Source organism: Rhea americana, unplaced genomic scaffold, assembly GCF_003343005.1.
Source record: "Rhea americana isolate MKP2758 unplaced genomic scaffold, rheAme1 scaffold_1, whole genome shotgun sequence".
Taxonomy (NCBI): Eukaryota; Metazoa; Chordata; class Aves; order Rheiformes; family Rheidae; genus Rhea; species Rhea americana.
Window position 1 is genome coordinate 17,268,410 of NW_028185038.1, and position 27,305 is coordinate 17,295,714.

The window sequence follows — 27,305 nt, forward strand, 5'->3', positions numbered from 1 at the left end:
CTGTAGGGTAGTGGCTGTTCTTATGCTTACATTAAGCAAAGATGGATGCAGGAAGGAGGGTGAAAGTAAGAAGACAAGATGAGTGGGGAAAGACAAAGGTCATTTCAAGTCAAGTGGGCACAGTACAGAAGCATCATCTTGTGCAGTATGGGATGGAAGAACAGCAGGAAAAAAAAATGGATTTACAGCCAAACACCCTCACAGATGGCTCCTTGCATTTGTCCTCTTGCAGATAAACAGACCCCTATTGAATTATGGGGCTATAATTCTATTTGTGGAGGATGGACGGGAAGAAGGGGGAGAGTGCAAGAGCTGTTCAGTGGTTTATGACCTCCCCAGAAGCCCTTGATGGAATTCCAGCCCCATAACTCACAGCTGCCTCTTCTGGATCTAATTCACCGGAGGTCTCTGATGTAGTAGTTGAGACTTAGACTGGTGTTGTGTCTTGCYTCTGCTGGGGAGTTAATCAGATTGCTTTCGCTAATCCAAAGCAGGGCAGTTTTATGAGACAATTTGCCTGGTGAGTGCACTCTGGTTTGGCTGGGATACTGAAGGCAGAAAGTAGACTTAGGTACCATTAACATAATTGGATCAGTGTTTGCTGTCTTAGTTCTTTTACTCTCATCTGTTGGAAGGAAGGGAGAGCACAGGACCAGAGCCACAGCACTGYCAACTTGGTGGCCCTGATGTCTTGAATGGTAGATGCTTCCTATTCAGCACTTCCTGATAATATCAAGGCGTTGTATGATGCCTGCAGGTCTGCCCCATACCATAGCTGGTGAAAAAGCTCTCACATAGGGCATAGTCATGCAGCTTTGCAGAGACCTTGTTTCTGGGTACAGCAGAAGAGATGCCAAATCTATCCCAATACTATAGCCAACAGTCTTCCTTGCTGCTGTACAAGCTGTGGGATAGAAATAAAAACAACTGGTAGTAAAACCTCCGTGAATACTGAAGGCTGTGAAGTGCTTTGTYCCTAACCTTTGTGCTGCTCAAACCACCTCCTCAAGCCAAGACTTCAGCATCACCCGCCATGTCCATGTAGACCTATAGACCCATAGACCTGCCTATAGACCTGTACTATATCCTTACTGAGGAGGCGAGGCCCTGGAAGAGTTTCAGAGTCTCTGACACTCTGGTACTCCAGCAAAGGGTTGGTGCACGCTCTTCCRAAACTGTTCCTGGACATTGTCTGAGAGAGTGCAAGCTGGCACTGTCCAAAATTGCAAACTAATAACTAACCATCACAGATAATGTCAACACAGTGCTTGATCCTCCACATTGGCCTCGTTGTGTTTACTATCAGAGGTGTAGCCAGAAAAAGCATAATGCCTGATGGCATTATCTGGTAATCATATGCCAACCCATAAGACGTTAGTGTGTCAGGAATTGTGACTTACTAGTGCTCTGCTTGCCTGTGTTGTATGAACACGGGCTGCATCTCATACGACATACTGAAAGAAAGTTGTTCTGCGATGTCTTGGCCTCATGTTGGGATCTAGGAGTTATAAGGACAATATGTGCATTTCCCATTAGAATTTATGAGAAGGCAGAAAATTTGAAAAATATTAAAAAAAAAAAAAAAAAAAAAAGTTACTCTCATTTTTTTTTTGAATGTCTTAGCTGATGGCAAAAGATCAGACTGATTCCCACTTCCCTCAAAGATACTGGTTTTGTTATGGGAACACCCAGCACATCTCAGAGGAGATCAGGGCTCTGCTGCATTTATAGCAACTTTAAAGCAATTCCTTTCCTCAAGCAACTATAGCAACAAAGTGGGTCAAAATAGACCCACTGGTGGGATTCACCACAYCTGGCTTTAGAAAGGTGTAGCGTAGTCAGCCACACTTGGCCTAGCCCCCTCGATCATCCTTAAGGCCAATGAGGGGAAACAAGTATTTTACTTGCATTTAACTGATCTATTTTAGCCATTCAGGTTGCAGTGAGATGGACTGTATTCTGAAAGTACCTGTTCTTCTCTGTTGCATGTATAAAGAGAGAGAACTAGTGCAGCAGAAACCATTTGCAGCCAGTCAGCTGACTTCCATCCCAGGCACAAAAAAGGGTGATTTTGCAAGGWGGAGAAATATCTTGTCTGAGGATAATTCTGAATAAAGCCTCACTGATCCAAAAATCTCTTTGCTATGACATGTTCTGGCACAGCTTAACCTCAAAGCAACCTGGTCTCTTCAGGACTCCTGATTTGCAGCTATGATCTCCATCACCATCACTACCTTGGGGAAGGTAATGAACCAGACCCTGAACACAAGTGAGGGAGAGTCTTGGAGAGGGTCTGTTAGTTCTCTCATACACGTTATATCTGCTGGCATAAGACAACTAATGTTGGAGTTACACTGTACAGAATGAGAAACCCCCCAGTGAGGGGAATGAAGGGAGTGGAAAAACCTCCTGTGTTGCAGGCAGTTGAACCTGTGAAGCATCAGAAAGCGAGTGAGGGAACCAGGAAATAATAGAGGTGAATTAAATGCTCTCCAGGTTGCTGGAAATAGTCCTTTTCAGCTGACATCTGGGATTGTTTTGGAAAGTTGAGCTGCAGACATGCTCCTAAACTACCCCTGTGCTCTTGTGTGCCTTTTTATTTATTTATTTATTTATTTTGATGCAAGGGGACGCTTGGGGAATGTCATTTGCAAAGCTGAGGAAAGTGGTCACCATTTCTTCAGAGGAGGAGCCTGAAGAAGGGATGGATTGAGGTACAGGGAGTGGGTATCACCTCTCTCATGGGCAATAAAAGCAGAGGAGCTTTGAAATGCCTCTTTTCTGCAGCTTGGTGGAGGGAGAATCCATCACAGGCAGCGTACAGAAACCTTAATGGTCCTAACGATGAAAGAGCTGTTAAGATTGTTCCTGCATGCTTTAAAGGTAAACTGGTCATCCTTGAATATCCAGCTCAGCCCCTTTGGGAACTGAACAGAGTCATTCAGAGCTTCTGGAGAAGGCAATGGTAAAGATGTTTGTGATGATGATGACTTGGTCATATTTCCCTCAACTGGTGATTGTGCTGATGGGGCTGAGGGGAAGCTGAAGGACAGGCACTGGTACTGTGAAATCCCTTGGGTTTGCTCACAGCTGTGCTGGATACAGTACAGCGCTGCCTCCTAGTGCAAAAGGCTTATTTCTGTTGGCTGAAATTGCGAGACAGTTGTACTGTCTGTCATGCATTTGCAATGGATTGAGGTCTCTGAAGACCTCTGAAGTACCACAGCTGGCACAACTGCTTTGCGGTCCTGTTGGAAGCACGTTCATGTCAGACGTTTTCCTTAACACACTTACTCCTGCTGCTCTCTCACTGATTCAACAGGAAAACCCTCCATAAAGAAATAGCAATCACACGCATGTGACTCCCTTGAAAGCAAACATTTCAAGCTTACAGATGGCAAGAGGGAATTACTGCAAACCTGAGATGTTTGTTTARCCATGCCAAGCAATTGCTTCCATCCCTATTTAACGCTTGGAAGAGTGTTTTTGTGGGAAGAGCACAGCTAGTAAGTGTTGTTTCCTGGTCTTGGCAGAGAAGACAAGAGGAAGCTGTAGTCCAGTGGCACATACAAGGGATACCTATAGCATGACAGGACAGGCCCCCGACCATGCCCCCTGCCTAGTGGCTTTGATTCTCACGAGTAGGCAAGACACTGAGCTGTCCAATTGTAAAAATAAGCAACTAGGTTGATTGCAACTGGGCRAAGTCCCAGCTCTGCCTCAGAGCTGCTGTAAGACTCTGGGCAACTCATTTCATCTTTTTGTGCCTCGTTTTCCTCCCCATCTCTTCCTTTTCCTGCTCTGCTTAGATGATGTGAAGCTGTTACTTGTACAGGGACACTCTGTATTTATGCAATGCCTAGCAGAGACTTGCCCTAAGACTCCTTTTGATTGAATATTAGGTACAATCAATGTGACTGCAGGAAGCTTYTGTGAAATACTTTGGTTTAAGTTTAAAAAAGTCCTCCCCCCCCCAAAAAAAAAGAAAAAATAAAAACTATTCTTTTAATTAGAAATATCAAAGGATTGCTTTTCATTTTTTTTTCAAATAAACAAAAAATTTGGCGTAGCTGAAGTCTGAAGCGCTGTTTTGTACATGAATGGTTTTAGCATCAGTTCCCACCATTCACACGGCTGACCAGGGGGTCTGACAGGCGTTACCTGACCAGGCACCCTGCTGCCCAGYTCACGAGATGCTGGCATGAGCTGGCTGATTGACGCGAGCCCTTACAGGCGACACAGACTTCTCGTTTGCTGCATCCCAAGGAGCAGCTGGCCAGGTGTCCCGTCAGTCCTGTCTGCTGTCTTATTCCTAGCAGGTTGCTCGGCTTTAGCCCTTGGGAGCATGGCAGGAGTCACATCAGCATTAAATGTGCAGCCTGGACTCTGTTTAATCTCTGTAGAGTGACTAGGAAAGTGGTGGCRTGTGGCTGGGTGATAAGGAGATGCTGGGCACAGATAGTGGCGGGGGAGGCTGGTAAAGATGCATGGTTCTGCTTATACCACTTTGGCTTTTGAAGAGCAGGAGCAGTGAAAAGCACCTACATATATCTCCATTTTGCCATCAGCAGAGCTGTTGCCAGCCAAATTTTCTGGCCTTTGGGCTACCTTGCAAGGCTGAATGTTGACTCTGGTTTTAGAAATCTTTTAGGYCCTGCCTAGTGACAACCCATGGTGTCATGGGACATGGTGGGAGAGCCTGAACTCAGGAGAGGACTCAGTGAAGCAACCTTACTTTAAGTACTTTTCTGCTCTCCAGTCTCAGTGCTTTCCCCAAGAGCTCCCCTTTTCCCTTTGCTCCATCTCTCTCTCTCTGGCTTCATTCAGCCACAGGAAGCAGCAATGACAGCCTCTTTTCTTTATTTYTTTATTTTTTTAATAAACTTTATTCTATATTACAAATAGTTTTTTTTTTCTTTTTTGTTCTGGACTGCAAAATAGGAATGCCTTATATTTACATACACAGGTATACAATTAATTATAACAAAGGTACAGAAGCTTTGCCTTTACCAAGTAACAACGGGATTCCAATTTAAATAGTATAGATTTTATTTATTTTTTTTAACTAGGATCAATTCAAAAGAAAAATCAAACCAACAACAACAACAACCTAAAAGAAAAGGATCCCAACCTCCTTTCTAATGCTGTCTTGACATCTCTTTGAGGCTATTAGTAACACTGTAGTGAAGGATATGTCTTTACACTGATTTTGTATGTAGGATGGAATTTTTAGCAAAACAGAGAATGAGACTTCTGGGCTCATGTGTATGTCCAAGACACAGGGTCAGACACTAGGAGGGGCCTGTCTTGTGGCTTTAAATAATCCAGTTGCCTCTTGTGTTCTTGGGGAAAATGCTGGGACCATTTAGCTAGCACCTAGTCTCTGTTTCTGCAGACCACTCTGAGCTAGAAAGTGGATTTGCTCCAGGGACTGGAAAAACAGCAGCAAATAAATTTTAAGTAACACTAAGTTTCTCTAAAGTATTCCCTTAATCCATCTGGACACTGCTCCAACCATCTAGAAGCAGACTGGGCAATGACATCTCGTATGGTCTAATGTGGTGGAGCCAGCTGGAAAAAAGTGGCTTTCAGGAAGGACTGTAAGCTCAGACATACGCCTTGATTTCTTCAGCTGGCTCTTTGTGACTCAGTCTGTCTGAAAGTGAAGAGCAATCGCTTCTGCTGGGAGATGCTGTCCTTGGAGTTGAGGAGTCCCACCACACTACACTGTCAAGAGAAGGGAAGCAAAATCTCCTACAWCTTCCCGCTGTTCTGCACACCCAAATTCCCTTTACTGAGCTTCCCTACACGCTGCTCTCTGCTATGAATGTCTTTGAGGTGATCTGTTTCCAAATGGAAAAAAAAATGAGGTAAACTCTCTATTTCCAGAACAGAAAAATAAAAAAAAGTAAAAGAAAAAAAGCATCAGTGGACAAACAACAACAACGACAGCAACAAAAAACACACACATGACTAGTTGGTTAGATTAAATAGCTTTATATCCTCACCAGGATGGTAGAGATTTTTTTTGTTTGTTTTGGTGGTTTCATTTTTTTCATGCGTGAATCTTTTTTTTACTTTTTGACATCCTTCTGGAAATTAGTTCCTTGTAAGCCTGTTTCCCCTTGGATACTTCTCTAACAGTGCAGAGAACTGAGGTGTCCCATGGCTGGCCAGCTCCAGTTTCAAAGTGTCCTCTGCATGATGGTTGTCCCGTATAAGACAGAACACAACTTTCCAAGGGGAAGGGACATTGCACAATGGCAGTGGTGGGGAAAAACTGCAAGGCTACAAGGACCCAACACTATTCAGAGATGGAGATGGCATCGGGTGTAAAATGGAAAAACTCTGGCTAAAAATGGCAAGGAGACTGAGGTTCACACGATAACATAGAGGCTCACTCACTTCATCAGTTTTAGGAAAAGTGCTGCTCCTCAGCACACCAAGCTAGGACCACAAGAGCTAGAATAGCCCCAGACCTCCACCTGCCCCAGAGGACAAACCTACTGCTCATCAAATGCACAGAAAAAATTGTACTGGCATCACGAAGGCTATTCCAGATCTTCTTTAACTAGCAGTTGCCAAGGTGAAGTMTCTGCCAACATCAAAAAATGATCTATTGTATAAACGATTGTAGCTGCCTAGCTTGGAGAGGGAGCTCCATTTCCTGGGCTCCCCTGGTCATCGTAGGAATGGAGAGGCCCTGAGGACTTCAGAGGACAGTACTTGTTTGAGAGCTGGATTTTTGTACTTACATTCTCATCCACAGCTGGGAGATATGCAGACTGAGACTCTCTGGATAGTCTTAGTAAGACATCCAAAACCAACAAAAATTTGATGGGACAACATGCATGTTTCTATCCATTGCCCTCTCTCTGACTCTTTTGGCCACATGCTGAACCAAGAAGAAGAAAGGGACCAAGAATGCCTTGTTGGGACTGGTAAGGCTACTGGCAAGTGCTTATCCGGATGAAGCATCTTCCCCACCATCAGTGGACACTGCTCACACAGAAAGCACCAGACTTCTGTGGAAGACCTTACCTCTTGCATACTAAAGCCTGCCATATGAGTTTGGGAAACAGGACAAGTTTTCTTCCTTTCTCATCTCTTTTACAGCACCAAGGAAGCTCTCCAGGCTATAAGAGGCAGATACTTCAGTGAGTTATTCTCCTGCATGCTCCTAAGAGGGGTAAAACATGATTTGTCTTATGCAAGCCTTGGCTATGTGGGAGAGGAGTATAGATCGTCTCCAGCAGCCCAGTCTTTTATTTTGACAGCACATGTCCCTCTACTTCATGGAGCTTCATATGCCCCACAGTAAGCGGCTACAGGACTCAATCTTTTCAGGTTTCCAGACTCCCTGTGGAAGTCTTGCTCATGGTTTCTTTTTGTAGCCCTTCACAAAAGCCAAAGGGCAGATGTACATTTTGTGTTTTGGCRTACTCTTGAATCATTTTCTTGATAATAGCTGCTTAGTGCTTGGATTGCTATGTAATCTTTGTGTTGACTGACCACACAGTGAGAGTGGCCGACGGATTTTTAAAATATCATCTATCAGTTGTCGATATCATTATTAGAAATTGTAATGACAGCAATATGATTTGTTTGGTCTCTTTCTCCTCATGGTAATAACTTCCTTGTGTGTCTGTGCATAAAAGCTGACAATTTTGGTGCCTGTGCATAAGTTCTGAGAATTTCAGCAGTGGCTTTTTGATTAAAACAAACATTCACCAACGGTTTACTGATAAATCTTCATTAGGTCATAAGATTTTTTATAAGCTCCAGTGCAAGAGCGATATAAGAAAACCGCAGTGGTGAAACGATATCTGCTGAAAATTGGTATAGCCCCTACGCACCCTAAGGAGGGTGCCCTTAAGTTGTGTATTTCTCCTTTTCCACAGTTCTAATGTGCTGTCTATACAAGTACTAAGAATTTCTAGCATCTTCCTGCAGATAAATATCCAACTTTTCCCATAACTCCTTTTACTGGAAGGCTCAGTCTGTGACAGCAGGTGAAATGATGGATTATGCCTCAGATCTCATTTTGACATTGATGGGTGAATATACTCCCAGGGAGGACACTGTATGTTTGCAGAGTGGCTGTCCGCCTTTCGTTCCTCTAACCCAGATGCAAATTCCCAGAGCAAACTCTACAGTGAAGAAATAATCCTAGCTCTTTCAATAGGACCACGTACAGTGGTCCCCATTCCTGATGGTGCTGCAAGTGTCAGCTTTCATTATCTTGATTGCAGTTTTTGAGAAATATCCTTAAAGATCAGCACATTATCTGGCATATTATGTGAGTTAGGAGCTTGTCTATTGAATTCTAGGGACTTTGGCTCCAGTTCTCTCTGCATGGTTTGAAAAATTATGTGAAATACCACTTACATTGGGCACTTCTGGTCAAGTGTGAAAAAGAGAGGATTGGGGGGAAACGAGGCAAAGGAAGGGGAAAAGAATTCATCCACGTCATAGCAGTGATAATTCTTCTCCTGCTTGCGTCTTTGTTTTTAATCGTATTTTACATGCACTTCTTACAAAAATAATTAGCTTAACAAGTGAGGCTGAGATGAAAGATGCCAAGATCTCTTGTAGACTTGTGGGGGGGGGCTGCAACAACGTCTGGAATGGGGAGGGCACAGAAGGGGACAGGGCAGGAAGCCTATGCATTTACATCATCACAATTCTGGCACATTTTCCAAGCAAAAAAAAAAAAAAAAAAAAAAAAGACCCCACAGAGGAGAAGAAAGAAAATCAAAATACAGATTTTCTTTCAAATTCTGGGGACAGACGAGAGAAGAGGGTGGGGAGAAAAAGGAAATGCCTAAATGGGAGCTTGGGAAGGGATAAGATATCCACCTCATAGTGCTTCCCATTTCCCATAAGTGTTTCATTCTCAATGTCTCTGAGGTGTTCAAGTTTTTCTTGAAATATATATATATATATTTTACAGTTGAAAAACTCCGTACCAGCAAGAAGAAATAAAATAATAACAATGGAAAACAATCATCATCATCATCATCATAAAAAAACAGCCCTGAAAACACTAAAAATAAGCAGAGTGAGTCTCAGATTTCCCCTGTGGTGTTCCTCTGACATCTGTAACAGTGCAGGATTACACCAGCTTAATACCCTCTTCTTTTTATTTTATTTTAATTTTTTTTAACAGCTTCTTCTGCCTTTCATGTGCACATGAAAGTGTAGCCCATCACTCACAACCACTTCCCTCCAAGCCAGCTATTTGCCCTTAAACTCCTACCATCCAGCTGTGTGTACAAGGCATGACAATAGGGTCCGTATTTATCATTTGTGGCACTTTGTTTGTCAAAACCTTTGGTTTCTTTCTTTTTTTTTTTTTGATTTTCCTTTTATGTACTTATAAAAAATATTGTGTTTGTGTTGTTGTTGTAATTTTCTTATCACTGGCTCTGGTGGGACTTCCACCCCACTTTCACAGCCATAATCAATGGATCTGGAACATGCGCCAACACTATTAAATGAATCAACAAAACCATGGCAGAACCAATTGAACCCAAATCAGCCCCAGTGTGCAGGCCTCTCAAAAATGCTGAGATGTCCATAAGGTGCATGATAAGTCCATCAGCTCAGCAATCAAAACAGAAAGCAAGCAAAACTAAAAAGGAAACGACGCACACACACACAAATACGCACACGCACACGCACACACACACGCACACACAAAATAATAATAATTATAATCAAGAGAGAAATGTCTGGGGTTTTAAAACCAAGACGTGTCCCTAAGTTTGCTGTTTCAACATGAATCTTGTGATATTCTCCCCCCTAACACCCAATTTTGGACTGTTGTTCTTTAAGTGGTTTTAGAAAGACCTCCCTACATGTTTATGTGCTTGGCTGAATGAAATTTGTTTCCTAAACAACTCCTGTTTGCACCACGTCTCCCATCATATCTGCTAGTGGTTAGTTGCTGTGCAGCAGTTCTGGTTTGCTAGCAAGGTGCATGAGTAAAACCTAGTACACTCACTCCATAATCAATTTACACACCCTGTCTGTACCCCTCCTCCCTCCAGCTGCCAAGTAGATCCAGGCTGTCCTCCTGAGGACGACACAAGACAGATGAAGGCTGATTCTTCACAGCATCACACCATTCCTGCATCTGCTAGTGAGCACAGTTCATTTCTGGTGGGACGAATGCACACTCGGCTCTTGCCTCYGTGTTGTACCAGGAGTGAGGTTGTCCACATCCCTTGTGGCTCTGTAGCATTGCTAGATTCCYGTGACACTGAACCACATTGACAATTGTATGGAAAAAACAACCAAATGCAGAAGAGAGGCAGGAGCTCACTCACATTCAGTTGGATTTGAAACAGATGGAGATGTAGTTGCTGTGGAGGAGCTAAGCAGAGGAAAGAAGGAGTAATCACCCATCCTTGTTCTGTGATGACAGTGATCTCTGAAGTGCAAAGAGGTGGCAATCCTTCCCAAGCACCAGCTGTACCTTCAGCAGGGCGTGCTGGTTCCAGAAATGGATAAAAGGAAGGTCCAGAAGTTGGCACTGAATAGAAGATGARGGGTGTTTCATTTGCATTTCCTCACAGATTTCTTTCCAAAATGTGTGACATTTCCTCTTAGTGGTGGAGTTGAAGGAAGCTTCTACAATCAGTTCTATACACCACTTTGCTTCATAACAAGCCCTTCAGTATGCTCCTGATATTCCACCATGAAAAAGAARCACTAGTAGTATTCCAGTTCAGGAAACAAAAGGGAAAGAACAAACAGCTTTAAAAAAAAATCCCTCTGGTTGGTTTCTGAGGTCAAGCACCTCATCCAGAACATTTTGAAATGTGTGTCTCTTGCTTTTGAAGTTGAGGTGGGGATGAGGGAGACGCTGCACTGTCCATTGCCATAAGGAACAGAATCACCACCAACAGGATACCACTGAGCAGAAAGAGCATTTTTGTTGCAGCGCTATGACCAACAGGACACAATGGGAACGATGGAGAGGAACACAGGTTTCTTTGAAAAATAAGAATAACCATATGAAACGTGGGCAGGGGAGCATCGGTCTCCTCCTCCCCTCTTGACCCTTCCCCTGCCCCAAGAGAGCAGCTCTACACTGCTGTTTGCCCAGACAGAAAAGAGCCACAATGGTCCCACTCTGAACTGGGCTGTGACATTTTTCGGGGAGGCTTGAATTCCTCTCCCAGTGGGTTGCTATCAAGAGATAGAGTTTCCATGGCTCTGCTGGAGAGGATCTCCATTTGCTCCTGCCCTCCAGGATCCCTGYAGGCAGGCTGCGTTCCCCTCAGAGAAAATTTTAGTAATACTGAGTTCATTTCCGTGTCCGCTCCAGAGGCTACAGCCCTAGATGGACAGTTAAAGCAGCATGACAGAGGTGACCTCCTGATTTCCCATCYGCAGACTGATGACATAATGTTGGGAGAAGGCTTTTGTTTGTTTAATAGTTCTTCTTTAGACCAAGGGCAGAAGGGAAGTTGTAAAAAGAAGAGTTCCACCTGAATGTCTTGATGTCCCCAGAGCCGAGATTCCTCTGCAGTCTTTTCCTTTTCACCCCTGGGGCTTTGTCACTTTGTCCATAGATTTTTGAAAGAGAAAGAAATGAGAGAGAGAGAGAAAGAGAAGAGCGAGAGCTGYTCAGTGACTGCTTCCAGCCAATCAAAACTTGCACTTGGTAAAGATGATGGTCTTGAGTGAGGCACGACTTGGTTTATCCCTCCCAGGGTGTCCCTGGCAGGACAGTTCTCAGCTGTCTATGCTCATGAGGGTTATGACTTGTTCAAGTTTGTAGGCAAGTTTCTGTTTCCCAGCCTGGTCATCTTGATCAAGGGCTCCAAGAATCTGCAAAAAGAGAGAGAAAGAAATGGTGTGTTTTTTCTGCCCAGAAGGACCAAACCTCATATCCTACAGCAATTGATGAAGGTCAGCTGTCTCTGGGGTGGGCCTTAGGGTTAGTTTACATCATGCACAGCAAGTTAGTCAACAGAGAAYTGAAAAGGCAGTTTGGGGTTGATCTGACTAGACGCAGATCTCTATATTGGAAGTGATTAAATGGATCCTTATCTTAGACATCCAGTTATTTGGTGGCTTGCTTGACTCATTGCCTATACCCAGATGACCAGGCCACTTGACACATCCTAGGGTATCTCACCTGAYCATGCAGGTCACCTTTAAGTCCTGTATAATACCTTCTGGACCCTTCTTAGATGCTTTAAAGCATCTGAAAAGGCTCTGGACACATATATTTAAATAACTGAATACTGTCCCAGGTCTACRTTGCATGTAATGGGAATCTAGGCACGGGCTAAGACACAAATATCTTCATTCTAGATATTTAAGTTAAATGAAGTATATTTATCTGCAATCTACATGTGGTTTTTAGCCTTCCCTTTTAGTCCATAGAGAAAGACTAGCATCTCCAGAGACTGATCCAAATAATCTAAGAAAGAAGTCCAAGATAGTTTGGATGAAYCACTCTGGAGACAGCTTTTTCTACTGTTTACAGAGGGGAGATAGGTGATAACAGTAAACTAGATGCCTATGGATTCTGACTCTTAGTTTTGGACAGTAAAGTTCTTGCAAAACAGGATGGAGCTGCCTGAGGAACAACAGGAGAACAGAAAAATAGGGTTCAGCTATCAAAATCCAGGATGAAATAGCTGAGTGTTTGGGCCCTGAAGAATCAGGCTGTGCCTCAGGTTGCTCCTACCACACAGTGTAGTAGCTCTGGCTTAGAAAGCAGGATGAGAGGGGGSTTGTCAGAGCATCGGTGCGGAAAGTTTGCAGACATGGCTTATGCTAGCTGATACTGTTAGATAAGCACCAAACTCGCACAGAAATGCTGAACAAAGAAGAACTKCTGTCTTTACTCCTTTTTTGGCTGTATCTATATCCAAACTGTGAATAAATTGGTTGATTATACCTAGAAATTCTTACTGGTGAAGTCTATCAGTAGATACAAGGTGGAATATCTAAGCCAGACATGACTTCTCTTAATTTGCAAGTGTGATTTTCTGGTTGATTTCATGGGCTCAAAAGACAAATTTCTAAGCTTCTCCTCCCTGGGCAATATCACCCAGTGGTCAGCCGGACTCTCACAGAAATACAACGAGCTTCTGTTTGTCTCTGTATACTGCATCTAAAGCAAAGCTGGTCCTTATATTTGCCTTTGATCRTATATAATGCAAAGATCACATAGGGCTTCCCTGTAGTAAGGTAACACCTGATCATTAACTACTGCAGACCATCTAAATCTGATGAACCAACAGTAGGTGACAAACAGAATAGGGAGATAGATGCAGGAGTGTTGGGGGGACTTAATAATCTGAGGATTCCCCCTTTCAGGTACCCACTCTTGCTTTTCATTCCTTAAATCCATGAGACTCATAGCCAGGATGAAGGCAGGGAACTGTGGCACATACTGGGCCCTGAAAATGGATGGTCTGCCACATGGCTTTGCAGAACTACTTTCCTTTGCTCTTACCTCCTCACTGTACTTGCCAACGTAGGAATATATCTCCGAGAGCGCACTCATCGTGTTGAACTCATTCATATGCATGCGAGACTGCTCAGCCAAGTATGCATTCATGTCCTGGTCACTGATTGCTGGCATTTTGGCGATGTCTGAGTAGTACCTGCAAGAGAGAACTGCAGATGTTTCTTGGGCGGGAAAGAGTAGGGAGTCACGAGCTGAAAGCCAACGACACAGAGGGGAGAGACATGCTTCTCAGTGTCTTTCAGGATCTTCCTGTACATGAATGAAATACCTGATCAAGCTCTTCTTTTACAGCAAGGAAGTAACTTAGCCAAAAGTAGAASTTAGAGATGAACCACTAGTTCCTGAATATCAGATTTATATTGCAATCATTCAACCCTATTCTGAGACTGAAACTCCAAAGAGCATMCTGTAAACTTTCTCCATGCCATCAAAGAAGTACGCCATACCTATTGCTGCTAGATTTCTTCATCAGCCTTCTAGGTCTTTGAGCATTGCCTCTAATCCTGCAGAGAAGTCACACTGAACTCCCTTCCCACTGAGAGCTCCTACTCTCACTCCATGCACCAAAATCCCTTTGCATACCTGCCTATGCCACTCACACTTGTTCACCTATATCCATGGCTAACATCATCCACCTCCCCACCCACAATCATCTGGTTTATCCTAGGGACTTCTCTGCTTCTCAGCACCTTGGTTTTGCCTCAAACTTTAAGCTAGCCTGCTATCACAATTCAAAGCAACAAGCTTTAATGCCTCCATCCCCACCCTGGCTGGGGAAAATTAGCCTCCCTTAGGAATCAAAGCTTTTCCSCTTGAGTTCAAGAGGACTAGGACTTTATCCATAGGACATGGAGCCACCTATAACCATTGCCCATGCATCAGGCTTCATCAGTGGAGCAATGTCTCTTTAAGGAAGTTGCTATTTTTGCTGTCCTTCGTCCCCTGGGTAAGGCAGGTCTTGGAGGACAAGGTTTGTGGAAGGTAATCAGTCACTGTCACTCGCAGCTGTGCTCTGCTGTCAACTGGTTAATTAGACACCATCATTTACATTTTTAATTTCTGCAATTTGACATTTTGTGCACAAGGAAAAARAAATAAGAAGCCCATTGCTGCAGTGATCCACAATTTTATAATTAGGAGGCAGAGGGGATGGGGAGATGCAAGAGCTGACAGGTGTCCTGTAAACAGCGTCAAGACACCTGCTGAGCTGGAGGCTGTCTTCCACTGCAGAGAAATTGGACACTGAAGTGCTGTATGATAAGGATCCTTCAGAGAGACAAGTGGGAAAATACTTTCTATGACAGGGTGGGACAAGCAGCTGCCTGAGTCTCTTATGAAAGAATACGCAGTGCAAGAGCACTGGGAGGAAACTCACACACCAGAAAGCTCCAGTATTACCTCAGTCTGATTTTGTGCCTCCCAGTCCCTTCCCAATTTATTGAGTGGTTCTCAGTTAYTGTCCTGGTTTTGTAGAGGAAGGAATTGATATAACCCTTGGGCCAAGAAAGACCTAGGAGCAAGCCAGCTTTCTTCAAAATCTTCCAGTCTGACTGCCTCCAGATTTAGTCTCTGGTTCATCATACAGACTTATTTTAAGCTTATTAACTTTACTGAAACTTCTAGTACATACAACAAAATTGTTTTCCCTGGAGTCCTAGCTTCTTATCTTTTGGGCTCAGAAACAGTCAAAATTTCCAATCTCTGTCCCACAGTCTGACAATTGCCCACTCCCAGTCCTTCAGCAAYGGACTTGATTTCACCCTGATTTCTCTTTACATGCTGCCCACTCCTGAGTGGGCCTGAACAGCAGTATCTGAGGAAGGAGCCATCTGGAATCTCATGACCCCATGAGGACCTGTCCTGCAGAGCTACCTCCAGAAGAAATCAATGAACAGCATAAACAGGCATTTCTAGAGCTTTGCCCCTCCCAGCAAACTCCAGCAGTTCTCAYCATCAGAAACTGGATAAAGTCAGACATCTGCTGCATCCACATTGAGAAGACATATTGTGAGGTGCTGATAGCATGCCTGGAAGTGCTATTTCAGGCTCCTTTTTGCTGGAGCACATTCTTGAGAACCAGAGTCCTGTGACCAAAAAAACAAGGTATGCTTTGATAGCCAAGGGAAAGTACATCCTTGTGCAGCTAGTATAGTTCATGGACTTGTAGGGGAAAAGAGCCTGCAGTGCAATGAAATACATTGACTTATGGTGCCTAAGAAGAACCCATGGAGGGGAGCCCAACTCCTCATGAATACTGCATATGCATCCACCTGCTRGATGAATTGAAAAGTGAAGGACACTACATCACAGCAAAAGTAAATGAGGCCAGTGGAGTAAAGCAGCAGCACCGTGCTGTGTTTGACAGTCTGGCTCTGACAACCAGTTCGTCATCTAGTTCAGTTTGCATCAACAGGTGGTGGGATACTGGGTGCAGGGATGGGGCCCTTCTGAAAAGCGAAACGCAGTGGCATACACCATCTGCTTCCCCAAGTTTCTCCTTCTGTCTCCCTTTCACTTGCAGCAATGCTCCCCTGGGTCTGCAACTCAAAAGGACCTGAAASCCTCCCACACCTCTTCTCAGCCCTGCAGAGGTATTTTTTCTAGCATCACAAAACTTCCATGACTCAGCTAAACAACAAACCAATGGAAAGTAACACACAATGCTCCATAGAGGGGAAGAGAGGATGCAGTGATGCAAATTTCAGGACTTTTTCTCCGGCCATGATAAACTCTTAAGCCATGACCTCAATGTGCTTGATTCATGGGTCACCACCCATTACCACACCAAAACCCTCTAATCTCCCCCAGGCTCAAGTCAGCCATATTACACAACTGAGAAGTCATTTCTCACTAAGATTGCAACCCAAGACATTTTGGAGGTGTTAACTTSGGGGTGAGGGAGGGTTGGGAGGGAGAAAAAAAACATGGCATTTACTTGGGGTAGGGGTCGGGAGTGGGAAGCACAGCATGTACCAATAATCAAACAACCAAACMTGGTTGCTAGTACAGCAAAAGGACACATCTCCTTCCATCAGAACTCTGCCATGACCAAACAATTTATTATTTATACTGATATGCTTCTAATGAAGCYATCATTGCACTATCCAAGCAACTATAAATGTGTATATTAAAGCAACTTAGCAGGGATCAATATCCCTGCTGAGTCTCTATTTATCTTTCATTTGAGCCCTGATCCTCCGAGGTACTTAGAGCCTCTCTACCATTTACATACCCCTGATGTCTTCCAAACCACTGAGAAGCTGTCACTAAACSCCAGAGATCCTTGAATTTTTACTGCCAGCATTTGCAAAGCTGCCAATGTGCTGCTGACACAACTTCAGTCACTGGGAAGCTGGGAACGCAAGACTAGCCCAGGTTCCCTCTAAAGGAGACCGAAAGGTGATAAAGCAGCAAATCCAGCTTAGCTTGCCTCCATGGATTCATGACTGAAATCAAAAGCAGAATAGAGTGACTGCTTGGTCAGGCATGCACCACACTGCCCTGATGCTCCAGATTTGCTCCTTCTTCTCTGCTCTAGTTTACATCATCTCCAGTGGGTCTCTGTCCAGCTCTTTCCAGAAGATCCTTAGCCGCATATCAAAATATCCTCCCTTAACGGCTTGAGTTTCCACTGAATCACAGGGGGAGACAGTTTGTATCTCAAGGCTGCTCACTCTCTGATGTGTCAGGAAATTCATGCATTAGACATCACAAGCAATGAAACCCTCAAGCATTTTGGGGGAATCCACATCGGCCCCCACTCAGGCACATGGGCAACTCAAATGGAGAACATAAGATGACTAGATCATAGAAAGTGACTTAATAGGTGTCATTAGGACGCAACTCACTCCAACCTGGCTTGAACAGAAGAGCCCATGAGACCCTCCACTGTCATGCTTTGATGGGGAAGAGTTTTGCACACTAAAGTGCAAAGTGATGCTCCCTTTTAGTCTTGAGAAAAAAACTGTTCCTGTTCTTACACAACCTCCTCTTTCCCTGTGAAGTCTTTTTATTTATTTATTTATCTATTCCCTCTAAGCAAAGTAATGCAGCAATGACCTGGGAATATATCTTACCTTCTGTTTGGGCTAGGGGCAGGGTAAATGCTCTTGCCTTAGGTACCAGCCAGAAAAGGCTCCTTACTGAAGCTGTTCCACAAGCATGACTCTGCTTGCTGCCACTCAGTAACTCATTAACTCATCAAAGGAGAAGAGAAAAGCCTTGTTGCCAGTACTTCCTATCCAGTCTGAAATTTTCCAGCACTGCTATGGTTTAGACAGCTTAGCATGGAGCTAATTGCCTTCGAAAAGATCTTTTTGTCATGGCTGTTGTTGTGCCGGCTCTGGGTTGGGACTACGCTCATTAATAATCATTTTAGCATATGAAAAGCTTGTAACAAACCCATGTGCTGCAGACGGCAGACGCAATTACAGCAATAACATAATTAGAGTTATGCAATAGCCGTCTGTATCCGGACCACTGGAGGAGGAAGAGATGTATGAAAGGGATATAGGGGACAGCTAGATCACAAAAGGCTGAGCAAAAGCTTGGGAACCACCTACCAGCCAGCATGTTCATGGGAACAAGTGAAGAAGTTCAAGGGCATGCTGCTGGTTCCTCTGTGGACACAACRTGGCAATTTTAGTTTGCTGGGAGGGATGTGAGCTGCAGAAGCTTGTGTCTGTGCTGATTCAGCTGCAGGCAGCTGCAAGACTCTTACTCCCTATTGATCTAGTTTTGGAGAGAGGGTCAAGGCCAGGCTGTTGGGCAGTAATTGGACTTTAGCACAAAGAGCATGACAGCTAAACAAAGAGTCCCACCTCCAAAGTTAGCTCGAGGCCTGCCAGATCTTCAGATCGAGAGATTCGCTATGAAATGCACTAGGGAAGTACTCTGTCTGTMTGTATCCTGTAGGGCAATGATTTTCTTTTGCATGTGCATGGCATTTTTTTGGCTCTTTTCTGTCTCAGAATAAATGATAGAGAATGAGTGGGAGGCACCGAGCCAGCAGCTGAAGAATGAATATGTGCACAGGTAGTTTCTCTGGGAGAAGAAGCCAGCCAGCATTGGCTCAGTGTAGAGTCTGTGTGGGTTTGCAGTTGTACCTTCTGAGTAGAGACATTTTCTTCATGCCACCTACTGAAAACTACACTGTGTAAGAGCTATGTTTTATTGCTATGAGGAAATAACRGGAGCCTTTTAGAGATGAAAAGGGTGAGGAAACTCAGGTTAACAGTCTTCAGACATGCTAAAAGCTGCAGCAGAGAGGTAGGGAATGCCCCTGGGCATGTGATGAGATGGCATGGGCTTTAATTGCAGTTAGGGAGATTTAGGCTGGCCATGAGGGAAAATGCTCCAGTGGGAAGGACAAGGAAGCACAAGAACGGATTACYTGAGGAGTCTCAGGCATTAGAGGCCTTTAAGAATAGGGTAGATAAGCATGTCAGGAAGGCTTGACAGAGMTGATCCTGCCCTGAGGCAGGAGCTGGGTGGGTTGACCTCTGGAGGCCCCTTCCAATACTGCTTTTTATTATCTCTTCTGACAACACCCTCCACCCTTGACCTTTGGTATGTTATGTTTTGAGCCCTCTTTCTGGCAGGAAAGGGAGATGTAGAAGATTGCATTTTTTTTCAGRTGGAGCCAAAATTTCCACCTGCCATTAGATGCTCTCTTTTAAAGCCCATGGAGCTAAAATGTCACCCCAGTGTTCCTGTTTAAAGACTCAGTAACTTAAAAAATAAGGGTATGTGAAGAAAATAATTTTTATTGTACTAAATCAGTCTATTTTACAAAATCATCAACACACACCATAAGGACTGGAGTGGAAGAGACCAAACAAGCTATTGAACACAGAGTCCTGAAATCAGAGGCTACCAACTGACGTACATTAGGTCCAAAATGGAGACAGACTATCCATTTTGCATAGTATGCTCTCACATTTTTTAATAACTCTCAACACTGCTCTCACATTTTTTAATAAGCTTAACACCTTGATTCCAGAAGGGTAATGCCAAGCAAACTATAGTTGTTTCAGGAAAGGGAGGCAGGTGACATCAGGGGCCCAAGTCTCTGGGTCCCAACGGCTAAGTCAGGTAGTTTTCATACTCAGGTTAAGATCATAAATCACTGTTGTTATAATTCTGAATCCCATAGATCAATTTACTTTAAATGTATTTTAGTTCRAGGCCTGGCAAACCTATTTTGAAAGTTCTTTGCTGGAATTTCTTAGAGGCATAAGAATATTTTCAAAGTCTCTGTTGTGTTTCAGCTTTTCTTATTCTTTATACACAACAGGCAGCCAAAAGGGAGTCCGAGTCCCTTCTTCCCTTTGCTGCACTGCAGGTATTCTGGGCACCAGTGTGCAAARGAAACACTCCTTGGCTTCTGCTTTTTGTGCTCTGTCCCTGTTCTGTCTCCCACATCCCTGCCTCCATGATAGACTTTGGTAGCGAAACATCATATTGATTGCCATGCAAGCAATTAAACGGTGTTAATGAAGTTCAAACAAGTGTTATCATAAGCTTGGCAGCATAGAGAGAAATGAAAGGTCAGCCATGACCCTTTGTCATCTTTTCAGTGTGGTGCTGAATGCTAACGAGACAGTCTCAATTAGGACAGGCTCCCCTTTGTATTGTCCCGAGATTGCATCAAATGCTCCTGAGTTCTCTAGACTTCTAGGCACAAAGGGGACATTTGAAATATAAACTTGAAAAGACGCAGATCTGAAGCTCCTCTAACGTGAATTCAGCAAAGCCTATGGATTTTTATAACAGAAGTCAGATAAGAATCCCATTCTTTTCCTCTCTTTCCATAGGGAGGAAAAGAAGATGCTCTGRCCAGATCTGTGCTTCAGTAGACTCAAATACTGACTCCTGAAAAGCATCTACCCTATTTGTGAACCACAGACTGCCTCATGATGGTTTCTACAAAAGTCTRGTAGTCTGTTCCCATTTCCCAGGCTAATTCCCCTGTCACAGTAAAACCTCATCTGCCRCAGGAAACCCAAGTTGGGGATGGATTTAGGTACTTTTTAGCCATACGTTTTCAAAGAGAAAAAGCCCTGGGTTTGGAATTTGGATGTTGAACTTGGCTTTCCCAAATGTCAGGATTGCTCAGATATGCAGAATCCAGTTCTGCTTGGGCTGAAACAAAGGATCGTTGAAACAACACCCCCAGCTGAGTAGTACACAGAGGTAGACTATTGGTCAGGCAAGGCAAGAACCTGCATGTTTTGCCTTCTCATCCATCATGCATTCACACTCCACAGGGGTGGAAAACATTTTTTTTTTGATGGCAAGTACATACTTTCACCCATTGCTGCTACCTTCTCTGCTCCTTTGGTGCCAAGACAATTCCCTGCCTTGAGTATGTGAGCCCTGAAGGCATACACCCCACTGAGAAACCAGTAAYTTTAAAGGGATGGCTTGGACTGGCCCAGTCCAGTTAACATTTCARTAAATACCCTAAAAGACACGAGCTTCCTCTTACTCCAGAGTGCCTTCAAGTAGGGTCATAACCCACCTCTAATTGCCCACTTATAGATTCTCCTTCATCAAAGAAGTTAATTTGATTTCAGGTTATTCTGATTTACTCAACCACTTCTTAGACTCTCTGACTGAAAATATTTGTATCTTAGGATTTTCTCTTTGAAGAAATCTAGTAGTCTTGAGCGATATTGTCTCTAACTGATGCTGACTACAGAAAAAGCTCCAATCAATACTTGGAGCCATTGGAGTTGGAGTACCTGCCTCAACATACATTTGTAGAATAGAGAAAATGAATTAATTAGCTCAGAGTAGAAGTGAAATTATTTTCTATTCATCCTTGATATATTTTCCTTTGATTTACCTTAGCATCCAGATGCTACTGCCTTGAGTCAGTGGAATTGAAAGCCATTCTCCTTTCAGGTAGCCTACAAAGACCTGATCCAAACCCTTGTCTTTCACAGAAGTTTTAGCAGGTCAGATGCTCTAATTATATTCCAAAACCCACAGCTTCCCTTTGGTCTTCAGTTAAGGTTTTTAAATATTAGTACAGATAACAACCCAGCACATGCTGGGCCCAGAAATTCAGTGCTGTTAACTAGAAGCAAAAGGTGTTATTCACCTCTTTTTCAAACCCACTTGTTCAGGAAAACTCCAGGGAAATGTAGCCCCTACTACTGAAAGTTACTGGGCAACAGGGCTGAGCTCCAAAATGTTTTAAAGTAAATTAATAATGGACAAGTTTGGGGGATTGCAGTTCTCTGTTTTATCCAGAGAAAAGGTGTTGCATGAAGCTATGCCCTGTTTTCCACCCACATATCTCAGTTCATCCCCCAACAAAACATCTACAAAGATAAAAATCAACCAGGGGCATATGCAAAATAGAGTATTAGTCTACAGAAACCAACCACATATAAGGTTGTTAGAGTCACCAGAGTATGACACCTTCAGGTCACTGTAAGCTGAAACTGATTTATAAAAAAATCTCTTACACATTCCTTGCTATATCCAGACTGATCCAGCAACCAACCTTAATACATATTCAGAAACTTGGACACAGTACCAGAAGTAGGTCATAATTAAGCAAGGTAGCTCATAAGAGCTTTACAGGTTGCCTAGAAACGACATTTGCAGAAGTGTTTAACCACATCTAAAAATAATGGTCTGGACAAATCAGAAACCAAGGGGAGCTTTATTGTAAAAAATAAAAGATCACCTCATGTAGACTAGAATACAGAGCTTTTTCCTCAGCTCTGCTCTGCTTTCACAAAATGAGAGAAAATCATCTCCACCAAAAGAAATACCCTGGTTTACGATGCAGTATGACGGAAGTAGCAGAGATCTCATGTAACCACCAGTATGGTATCAGTTTCAGGTGGTGCTTATGAAGTCATTCACACAAGCTATTGTTTAAAATTGGATGTCATTATACAAGAATGATCTGTAAAATAATCCTATTTTATAATCCTATTTCACTTACAGAAAGCAATCATTCTCCATCTACGCAGTTTCAAAATCTGTCAATAATGCTAAGCGAGCATGGAATATTGGAAAAGAAACCACAGATCAACTTCTGCAAGGCTTGCTCCAGCAGATAAGTTCCCACTGAAGGGAGTGCAAGATGTGCTATTGCTGCTCCTGCAGAAAATCTTAGAGAAATTCAACATCCTACATCCTTCAGAAACAGTTGTCTTGGTTGTATGCCCTTTAGGTGTACGTAGGTAAACCTATTGGTTTACCAGTGCAGCAAAATCAAACTGCCCAGTCCTTTCAAGGAACAGAATAACCTCCATGGACAGCTACCTGACTCAGAAAAAGGGACGATAATTGTGTGAACCCTGGGACCTAGGCAGGATGAGGACTGGTACAAAGGGGCTGAGAACAGTGAACCACTTCTCATCTGCGTGGAAGGACTGAGAAGCCCATGCACCTGGCAGAGCTCAGACTCGGTCACCTTCCTTTTCTTCCTCCCTCTGTCTCTTCTCAACACTTTCTCCTCAAGAGAAACAACAACAACAAACACCTTCAGTTCACACTTTTAATTAAATTTTCATCTCTGCTTTAAGGCATGTGGGAATAAAAGGCTAACATGGAGTTTTCTAGTCAAGCAGCTGCCAGAGGAAAAAAAATAATAATAAAAAACCAGAGGCAGCTACCAAAACAATACTGAGGAAGCATCCTACCTCCGTCAGTGAAGAAGGGCCTCGTTGTACCACTTGCTTATGCCATTTTTCCAGAACCAAAACTCACCTTTCCACCCAGTTCTTGTAACTAGGGATGTCCTTGGCATAGAGGAGCTTGTTGGAGGGCGAGTCTTTGCCCAGGCGGTGCTCTGAGGTCGAACAGGAGTCCATGAAGGTCTGAGCCACTACAGAGAGGCAGGCATCTGTGATGCTGTTCTTGTGAATGTCAAAGACGAACTGTGGGTTCTTGATCATGTTAACCCAGAACCTTAAGGGCAAGCTGCAAGAGGGATAGGAGGGGTGGAAGAGGTGAATCAGTGCATAGTTCGCAGATTTTACCTTCTGATATTACAAGGCTATCTGGTTGATAGGCATAAAAGATTGTAGTGYAGAGATAGGACTTCTGAGACAAGCCTTAACTCTACCATTGATATGCAATGAATTCTTCCCCAAAGGTTCTAGGAATGGCAGTAGAGTCACATCAGGAATGGCTTTGTCCTGGGACCCGTGCAGGCCAGATTCTGTCACTCTTACTGTCAATGTCAACTCTGCSTTCAGGAAATTGCACTTAAATTAATAACACTATAATTCAGGTGATGAAAATGGATTCCAACTTTTTTTAGATTAGAGTGCAATGTAGAGTTAGCTACTGCTGGCTGCTTCATCACACGAGGATGGACATCACATTCATGCAACTTATGGATCATAAGTCAGTGGTGGACTTGGCTTTTATTTTTATTTTTTTTATCTCACAGTAACTTCATGGAGAAAAAGGTAGGTCCAGTTCTAAGGTTTAGACTGGGAATGTTAGTGGCGCTGTGTGCTGTGGGCACCTTGTTTTGCTGCGCTTTGTTCATCAARCCTGAACCAGCCCGTCATCCCGGCACACTGGGCATGAAGCAGTCTTTACAAGATAAAGATCTTGGGCACACTGAGGGCATATCCTATGAAAACCCTCTTTCCCCAAGGGGTTAAAAAAAAAAGAAAGAAAATGAAAAGGGAAGAARTGTTGCAACCTTTGAAATGAAAATTAATCTGCCCTAACCAAGAAAATGCTACTCCACTTGCAATTCAAAGATTTTATTTTTTTTTCCTCAAAAGAACTTTTCATTTGTGTGATGCCCTGAGGTATCTACCTCCAGCCTTYGCCTCAAGCTTTCTTGTGTCAGAGCAAATGCATTCATATGACCACGGCCTAGGAGCTGAGATGTGTCAGTGATCACAGCATCAAATTGTTGTGTCTCTGTCTTCCTGTCAGGTAGACTGTAAAGTCTACCTTCAGGGTCTACACCTTCCCAAGGGGAGGTTACTTGTCAGTCTAATCTGGTGCTGAAGCTAAATTTCCCTCTTCCTAGGTCCTTCCCATTACTCTTGTTATTCTCATGCGTTTACCATAAACAATTCATCTCCAAGTCTGATATCTTTCAGGTAACAGCAGGCAATTTAGCATGTCCTCACAGAGGCATGACATCATGTTTGCATGACATCACTGTGTCTTTTCCTGAGCCAGAAAAATTGTGGACCAAAGGTAAGGAAAGCCTCCCAAAGGYAATCCTATCAGCTGAGCAAGCCCCCTCAGGGAAGGGGCAGAAGTTCAGGCATAGGAGATGCCAGCAATGAGACCTGATAGAGTTGTGAGAGAKAAGCTTTTGGGGCTGGGAATGGGAGGTTCGTCTGTCAGAGGGAAGACTTAGATGAGTGAACCACTCAGAGCATCTTCCATCTGCACTTGTTTGGATGATAAACAGCCACAGTGAGGAGCACAGAGTGCATGCATGCGGGCATGAGTGTATGCAGRGAGGGGCAAGGGGATGATGTCCCTAGCTGGGAATAATGAAGCCCATGATGTGACTTGGAGTTAATTTAATCTGATTGAACAGATTTCTTCATACTGCCCCTTCCCCCCCCCACCATGCTGCCTTCTCTCTCCCCCCCCTTAAATAAACCTCCTGCTCATTTAGTCTGAGTGGCTGCAATCAGCCTTAGATTAGTGCCGCAGATAATGTTAATAATATGCTAATGTTTCATTAGTTGAAAGCCTCTTTGGTGCATGGGGTTTCTTTTTTTATGTCACTGCACTGTGACGGTCTGCCATCAGCATAGCTGGTAAAAGGAAAAAATGCATGAGCTGGGAGCCCCATGGCTCTCCTCTGCTGTTCCTTTTATAGTCCCTGTATTTGCACAGGAAAAAGGGAGGGAGTGATTCCCCAGGGGACTCTTTCCAACAGAGAGGCTCAGCAGAGAGGAGCTGCCGAGATCTTTTCTCTCTGCTGACGGTGGCTTTTTGCCTCTGTCCCATCACATGCATGAGGAGAGGCTGCTGCCTGGCAGCCAGAGCCAGAGCAGGGGGCTGATGTTAGCCTTTGTCACTCGCCCCAACAGGGACTCAAATCCAGCTGTAGGCCCTGTGTTTAATACAATTTCAGATGCCCCAAGGGATCTCTCCTGGCCTCCAGCTGCCACCCCCAGGAGGCAGGACCTGTGGGTCCTGAACAGTGCCTGTGGATGTCTGGGACACCAYAAAGCATTTCAGATGGTACCAGATGCCTATGTGTGGGCAATCAAAAGGAGCCCTAAGCTACCACTGGGAGCTCAAATATCCTTTTGGGATGAAGAAGGTGGTACTGGATCCCCTCCTACGCCTTCCCAGATATGCATATGGGCCTGGCCTTATAGTACTTAAATACTTCACAGTCTTTGCTCCTGAATCCTTATGAGATCCCCAAGAAATACCATTATCCCTATTTTACATAGGGAAAAGTGAGCCCTAGAGCCAAAGCACTCCACTCTTGGAAGCCTCCTCTAGAATATGGGCATAGCTGACCTACCCCATAAGGTCAGGAAAACCAAGCCCAGAACCACTCTCCTCAGCACCTGAATCCCAAATTGCATGTCCCTTTCCTCCTCTTCTGGTTTAGGACCTGGTGCCAGGCTGTATCCTGTCTTACTCACCAATTGCTCTTCCAGGTGTGCCTCACATGAGGGTCATGGATGTTGTGCTTGTCAGCCTGCTCATCCAGGAAGTCAAACATGTATTTGATAGCCAGGGGGAGGGCACTGCCACGGTGAGCAGTGCTGAAGATGGTTTCAAAGAGGTCATCTACAAATTTCTGCAGGGTGCCCTGTCAAGAGAAGAAAGAAGAAAAGAGTGTGAGATAACAAGTGGGAACAGGATGTCAAATTTTGGTGCTCCACAACAGATGGAGTATGTCTGACACCCAGGCTCAGGAAGAGTGGTTGAAAACCATGAGTCATCTAATAGCTGCTAAAAGTGACATGAGGTGGAAATTTCAGTCCAGCTGTTTTGAGTAGACATGCACACTTTCACAATGTCTGCTACACCTGATCAGCAGCCAAAATGGGGTAGGCCAAGGTTACTACTTGTCTTTCTCTCTGTTATTGGCACTCCCTGCCAGGTTGGGTGGTTCATCTGTGGCAGGAAAGCTTGTCCTGCTGCAGGTATACGGTGAAGGGAAGGCCTTGATCTGTTCACAGTGAGAGTCCTCTACTCTGCACCTTATCCACAGTTGATCTGGTGGATGTATGAGCACAGATGAGCCAGTTTCCATACTAACTTTCATCCAGGGCCTATTCTTAAGCTAGGGGGTAAATTCAGATGTCTGCAGAATGAGACAGCAGGTGTCACAGGGAGGAATGGGGCAAGAGTCCCTGGAAATAGATGGCTGTTCTATATGAGCAACTATTTAAATAAGTAACAAGATTTTTAAACTTCAAAAGTTAAAAATCTTTATAATTTTTATTACCTGCTGCAATGGGTCTGGGTAGCCCTTGAAGTGATGCATGAAAAGGGCAAGTATTGCTCCGCAGACCTCAGTCATGGCTCCTGAGAGATTGCAGAGGTCTCCTCATGTTTCTCTGGCAGGAGAATCCCTGACCTTGTGCTTGGAGAACCACCCTAGACCAGCTGGAGGCCAGCTGACCTTCAGTGAGAGGGTCAAGAGTTGGAATAGCAGAGGGTGACCAGGTCTGAAGAAAGGGGCAGTCAAGCAGCTGTGATAGCAAGATGAGCTTCAGGTTGGGTCTTTGGGGTAACCAGGCAAGGCACACTTCCCCTTACCAAACTGACAGCTCCAGCCCACATTAGAAGCTCTGCTCTGCCACCAGGACTGCACAGACAT

At 44.0% G+C, this 27,305-nt stretch overlaps 1 protein-coding gene across 1 annotated transcript in view; it reads right to left on the reverse strand.

The window, feature by feature from the left end:
* Positions 1-5,025: 5,025 nt before the first annotated feature.
* Positions 5,026-27,305, reverse strand: part of PLXNA4 (plexin A4) — a 439,477-nt gene continuing 417,197 nt past the window's right edge. The window contains exons 28-31 of the mRNA XM_085299727.1: positions 26,119-26,288; positions 23,234-23,446; positions 13,484-13,634; positions 5,026-11,841 (exon numbers count right to left, since the gene is read on the reverse strand). Coding sequence (XP_085155853.1) covers positions 11,746-11,841; positions 13,484-13,634; positions 23,234-23,446; positions 26,119-26,288 — 630 coding nt within the window. The 3' untranslated portion in view covers positions 5,026-11,745. The remainder of the gene's footprint in view (positions 11,842-13,483; positions 13,635-23,233; positions 23,447-26,118; positions 26,289-27,305) is intronic.